Genomic DNA, 6,655 nt, shown 5'->3' with positions numbered 1-6,655 from the left:
CAAAATCGGGGACATTGTACTCATTAATGGGTACTATAAAGTTAGAGTGCAGTCAGTATTGGGTAGTTTGCGGATACCGTGTATTGAATTTTGACATTTCATTCCAAAATAAACAGTCGTAGCCGTGTTCGCTGAGTGTGCATGTTATACAATTTCAATTTGGTTTATCTGTTGGAATTAAATTATTTTTTAAGGTATTTATATATTTGTTTAATTTATATCTCCAATGACAGGTGCGTAATTCGATATACTTTTTTATAAATCTTCAATAGATTTCAAGATGTCTAAGGCAGCAGGTCGACTGAAAACTCTAAAGAAAGCGATCGACAAAATTAACCACACCAGTAAGCTTCGCACGAATATCCCGGCCGGGATGGCTGTAGCTGGTCCTCCACTAGGTCCAATGCTCGGTCAACGTGGAATAAACATTGCTGCATTTTGCAAGGATTTCAATGAACGTACCAAAGATTACAAGGAAGGAATTCCACTTCCATGTCGAGTTGCTGTCACGTCGGATCGATCTTATGAGCTCATTATTCATTCACCACCGGCCACATTCCTGCTAAAACAAGCGGCTGGCCTTCAACGAGGAGCAATGAATCCGGGTAAAGAGGTCGCAGGGAAGATAACGAGAAAGCATTTATATGAAATCGCGCAAATCAAAATCCAAGATCCGCCGAATGCACTCCTGACTCCTGAACAGATGTGTAAAGCGTTGGTAGGAGTTGCCCGAACGTGTGGGATTGAAATAGTTAATGAACTGGATTCCACAGAATACCAGACATTTTTGGAGGAGAGGAAACATATTGTAGAAGCACAACGTAAAGAGTTACAGGAGAAACGCGAGGCCAGGATGTTACGCATGGGTTAGAGTAGTAAGCTGCAGTTAATATAAATCTCGATTACTTTTTCGACGGGACGTATCAGCTTTTGTAAACAATGCCTTTGATCGTCGGTTTGGCGTAACTGATAGCTCGCCCACGTATACTAACACCACTATCATCAACAGCTGATATGTCCCTTCGAAAAAGTAATCAAGAAATGTAGATGAAATATGAATTACTATTTGAAATACATCATATGTAGAGAATTATACAGTAACTGTTTTTGTTGTAATAGGAAATCCTTCCAATGAATGCATCATGGTTTATTTATTTTATGTCGAAAAATCGAGCTTCTTCCTATCTTTTGCAGTAATCTTCCTCTTTCGTTTGTCGATGTGTTTTCCAATTTTCCCTTCTTCCGTAAGTTTATCATATTTTTCAACCAATTCGCGAGCTTTTTTCGTACTATTCTTCTCATAGAACGGTCTCTTTCCTTCATCGATGGCTTTCCGAGTTTGCAACTTTTCCTCCTTTCGTTTTTTATCTTGAACCTTCTGTTTGTTGAATTCCAGAATTTGATTCTCTGTTCTGCGGACTGCAAACTTCAATCGTTCCGTCTCGTCGGGGTCTTCGGTTTCTTCGACTTGTTTCTTCAACGTTTTTAGCTCGTCAGTACGCAAATCGTTCAAAAAACCATATTGTTCTCTGAATTTACGACCGCTAAAATAGCCTTGCTTAGCATCGAATCGAGGATCCCTGAAACGTGACTGTTCCTTTTTGAGACGACTCTTATCCATTCCCAGAGCGGGAACCTTTCGTTTTGCACTGAGTTCCTCTGGCGGACCGTCGGAGTCACTGTCCTTATGCAATGCACGCTTATTTTTATTCTTTCCCGAATTTTTAACTAAGTCTGTGGATATATTTTTACTTTCTTTTCCAAATACAGCTTCGTTGTATACTTTCGAACCAAGACGGCGTTTCAATTGTAATAAATCCTCGAACGGCATCTGTCGAAAGTCATCATCTGCTAGTTTTAGCTGAAGCAAAATAGTTTACAGGTTAATTTTGTTTCATATATATGTTTTGATGAAATCCCATACCTTTGAAGAGCTATTTGGGTCTTCCTCTTCATCAGAACACGATGAATAGCCATCAGAATTATTTTCTTCACTGTTTTGTTCAGAGCTCAATTCCTCTTCACTGTACATTTTTTCTTCGTCTGTGGATAAATCTGAAGATAACATTGTTACTTGGCGCACACCTTTTAGTATAACATTTATATATATTTGATGGTAAATAATAGAAATTAATATTAAATAATTTCATCAAATTTTTGAATTTTGAAGAGCCCCAAGCAGTCGAACTATTATTTTTGCTGTCCGTCAACTACCCACAACTAAATGCATGCGTACACGAAACAATGCACGCTTTATATTTTGTATTGAATCAAAATACCACAGTATACATAAAATGTCAGTTGGAAACATCATCATCAGAGCCAATGATTTATATACAGGTGACGAAATGATCGTAAAATAGTCCTCTCCAGGCAATGAGGTATATACAGGTGTGGTACAACAGGGTATTTGTTGGTATTAGCAGCAAAAAAGAGGTAAACAATCGGTGATGACGAAAAACTCCTAAAAAATTCACATGAAAAAAGTGGAGTTTGACGTCACGGAAGGTATACTTCACAAATACTATGACATATTTTGCACTACACGAATACCATTTTACTATCATTTTCTCACCTGTATATATCTCATTGCTCTCCAGGCGGGTTCGATTTGCGTGTGTTAGTGAGATGAAATTTTTTGTTAGCTGTGAGAAATTTTTTGTTTGCTGTAAGAATTGTCATTCTAAAGTAAAAATAAACAACAAAACGTAAACAAACCTTACGCTTGCACGGTAACAGTCAAATACCCTTTTATGAGTAAAAGTTAACCCATTTTTAATAAAAGTGGCTTTACTCATATATGGCTAAATTATTTTAACAACAAAGCTAACAGTTACTACTTGATTGGCATAATAAATTTCACTGGAGTCGCTTTTTACGCGGTTTTTTTTTACGCGGATTTCGGAATTTACGCGGTTTTTTTTTTACGCGGATTCCGGAATTGGGTTGTTTAGGGGTATTGAGGTAAATACATATTCGTTATCTGCATTGAAAATGGAACCGAAATCCAAAATTTCATCAATTTTGGTACACTTGAACTATTTTAAATAAGTACGATTACATTAGCAAAAATCACCATCTTAGCGCCCCTTGGTGGGGCTTTGTATGGGAGCGAGCTGTCAATGAATAGATTTAGTGTCAACGATCAAAAATTTAAATCTTGATTTAAAAATCGAGATGAATGTCTACGAGATCGATAAAAATATCGTTGTGCTCAGAAAACGAAGCTCTATCAGATAATGTTTAAAAATTGGTATATTTTTCGAAGTTAAACAACCCAATTAACGTGGTTTTTTTTACGCGGATTTTGGTTTTTTTTACGTGGATTTCAGAATTGACGGGGTATATCGCTTTTTACGCTGTTTTTTCTTACACGGTCTTTTTTTACGCGGTTTTTTTTACGCGGATTTCGGAATTTACGCGGTTTTTTTCACGCGGATTCCGGAATTTACCCGGTTTTTTTTTACGCGGGACGTATCACCCGCGTAAAAAGCGACTCCAGTGTACTCATTAATTAGTAGTGCCACTTTTATTGACTATGGGTTAACTTTTACTCATAAATGGGAGTTTGATTATTACCGTGTACATGGCAGTATATGCTAGTGTGAGTAAAATTATATTATTAGATTAGTGTTCGTGAGATCCTGCTTGGAGAACTCAATGGGATTCGTGTAGTGCAACATATATATCTCGCCTAACTTTTCAAAAGGTCCTAAGTAACAAATGTAAACAAATCGAGTTTATAAATGCACATTGTAACATTTGTATCTAAGAACATTATGCACTCACACACATTCAGATTAATGTCAATTGAATTGAGAAAATTCTAAATTAACAAAACGTCTGAAGTCAAAATTTTCATTAACGATGTTTCACTGTTACATAAGACGTTTGACGGTTTGACTATATTCATCAAGACAAACGTCTGAAGTATCAGTAAGACCAAAACAGTGCAGATCTGTACTTCGGTCCTTTGTTTATGAGTAAAACGTCTAAGATGTTCAAACAAACCAAAACAATGTGATTGTGCACATCGGAATTTTATGTCAAGCATTTTTCTACTATTTCCACGTGGGGGGGGGGGAGGTGGGGGTTTGACAATTATCCACGGCCCATACAAGTTTTAAAATTTTTATATGGACAATTGTCTACGCATGGGGAGGGGGGGGGGTCAAGCATACCGAAAAGCTGTCTACGTAGTTAATGAACAGCCCCTAAAATAACACTGTTATCAAATAAAAAGCAGCTCACGCGACCACCAACGATCGACCAAAACAATCTGTGGGCAGTGTTGCGATATACCGTTAATGCATTGTCCAATACTCATATTGTTCGTTTAACTCGTATAACTTAAATTATGCACTCATAATACTTAAAAACAAACAAATTAAGTTCAAAACATAAATGACCTATGTAACTGTGATTATAACAAAACGTCCTATATAACATGTCCAATGTACACCTGACCTTGGAAAAAAATGTATGAAACAGGTAGATTATAATTTCAATTTAAATTTTACTATCGCATTTTACTATTGAAGGTCTTAAAAATGTCAAAAGTTGATTTGGTTTAAAACAGTATCAAAAAAGATTTTGTCAATCTTCAACCTCGTTTTTCTCGAAAAGAGTTAAATGTTAGATAGGACCTTTTGAAAAAATAGGCGAGATATATATATATATATATAAAGAGCCTGAATTTATAAATTCAGGCTCTTTAATTATATAGTGTTTGTGAAGTATACCTTCCATGACGTCAAACTCCATTTTTTTCATGTTAATAATTATTGTTTATTGTTTAGGAGTTTTTCATCATCACCGATTGTTTACCTCTTTTTTGCTACTAATCCCAACAAATACCCTCTTGTGTAACACCTGTATATACTAAAGCCGTACAGTAAAAGTATGGACGTCTGTCAAAAGTTGTTCCAATCGAACCGTCAAAATGCACCACTTTGCTCGATTGGAACAGCTTTTTTCAGTTTTTGTGGTGACAGTCGTCCATACTTTTACTGTAGGGCTTTAGTATATACCTCATTGAATCAGAGCAACTCACAATAACCGAGGTAAAGCAATTTATATATTAAGTTGTGTGAGTGGAACCACTGTACGATACAAGCAATTAGTGACGTCACTAATTGCGATTACGTTTACTAATCCAACCATATAGGGTAGGATGGTGCAAAACGCACCGTTTAAGCAAAATCGTCAATGGCTGGCGAATGGAAGCTAAAATCACAAACGAAGTGACAGACGGAGCGGCTCGAAAACTTTGGTGACTAACCTGCTATTGCTATTTTTCAGTGTACCACATGGCAACACCACTACTACTAGATTGAACTAGCATTTTCACCAAGTACTAGAATGTTTTGGTTCTATCTCTTTCACTCTACTCAAAACTGAAATTCATAAAAAAAATGACAAAATGATACGCACTCTTTGCACACTGTCAAAGAATCATTGTACACAAAATCAACTTTGTTCAAATCAAAACAAAAAAACTAACCCATCTGGTGGATGATGGCATAAGCTTCCAAGAAAATTCTATTACAGTGAACCACATTATTTAAATGGATTTCTTTGCCAGTTAGTCGTCTGTCACTTCGTTTGTGCTAAAATCAAGAAGAAAGTAATGGCGTTAGGTTCATTGCCATGTTTTCTACAAAGATCAAGTGATTTAGAACTACAAAAGGATGATTTTCCATGACTTTCAAGGTATTTTTTAAATTGCTTCCAAAATGATATCGGGGCAAAACACCTGATTCATGATGCAATATGCACCACAACATTGGGACAAGACGCACGACAACAATGGCCAAAACGCACCACAACATTGGGATAAAATGATCAAGATCAAGTAAAATATCTAAAAAATATACGAAACGTAAATTTTTTAATTTTTTTTTTTTGTGATACATGATGATAAAAGCTTAATTTACAGTCGATGATTTTAACAACTGTGTCCTGTTTTGCACAAAATGCAATTTTTTTTAAGGAATCAGTAGGTCAATACATGATTTTATGATCAAGAATTATTTGTTAAACCTCCAGTTGAAAACAATCACAAACCGTTACCCGTAAAATGCATCTGAGCAAAAGTTATCGCTGTTTTTCTATAAGTGGGCATTTTACCCCAGGGGTGCATTATGGGCTGTTCTCCCTTATCACGACCTTGCATCACCTCTCTCTGTAGTCATTGAGCAACTCCCACATTTCAGGGGAAACATGTCAGAAGGCTCTAACTCGAAACGTAAACAATTACTTGGATCGTCACCCTAATAAAAATTGTATGGTTAATTTGCTTAACGACGTGTTCTGGGTATCATCCAAACCATTTGTGGAATAATTAAATGATTTGGGTTATCGTTCGTTTATGGTTATTTTTTATTAGGGCAGTATCTTACGAATGACAACACACCCACTCAAACTAACTATATCATCTGACAGAGAAATCAGGCATAACATTTGATAACGGCACAAAAGCATTTGTAAACAAACTTTCTAAGGCCCTTTACACGCGAACAAAAGTACGCTCACGCAAACCAATACCACTTTCGGAAAGGTGATAGTTGCTCCTATCCGATGTTGTTGTTGGTTTGTGTGGGCGTACTTTGGTTCGCGTGTAAAGGGCCTTAGAAAGTTTGTTTACAAATGCTTT

General features: G+C 36.4%; 2 protein-coding genes across 2 annotated transcripts; one reads left to right on the top strand and one right to left on the bottom strand.

Annotated features, from left to right (window-relative positions):
• The first annotated feature begins 272 nt into the window (after positions 1–272).
• On the top strand, positions 273–886 carry mRpL11 (mitochondrial ribosomal protein L11). Its single transcript, XM_065232234.1, has one exon. The coding sequence runs from the start codon at positions 281–283 to the stop codon at positions 869–871; it is 591 nt and encodes a 196-aa protein (XP_065088306.1). The 5' UTR covers positions 273–280; the 3' UTR covers positions 872–886.
• A 260-nt stretch (positions 887–1,146) lies between these two features.
• Positions 1,147–2,202, bottom strand: LOC135709819 (ribosomal RNA processing protein 36 homolog). Its single transcript, XM_065232228.1, has 2 exons — positions 1,925–2,202; positions 1,147–1,861 (listed from the first exon to the last, which is right to left on the bottom strand). The coding sequence occupies exons 1-2, from the start codon at positions 2,066–2,068 to the stop codon at positions 1,157–1,159; spliced, it is 849 nt and encodes a 282-aa protein (XP_065088300.1). The 5' UTR covers positions 2,069–2,202; the 3' UTR covers positions 1,147–1,156.
• Between the last annotated feature and the right edge of the window lie 4,453 nt (positions 2,203–6,655).

The sequence above is a fragment of the Ochlerotatus camptorhynchus genome, unplaced genomic scaffold (genome assembly GCF_037179485.1).
Source record: "Ochlerotatus camptorhynchus isolate MF236.1 unplaced genomic scaffold, CSIRO-AGI_Acam_v1.1 ptg000365l, whole genome shotgun sequence".
Taxonomy (NCBI): Eukaryota; Metazoa; Arthropoda; class Insecta; order Diptera; family Culicidae; genus Ochlerotatus; species Ochlerotatus camptorhynchus.
Note: the sequence above shows the minus strand (reverse complement) of the source record. Positions and strands in the feature narration are given on the sequence as shown.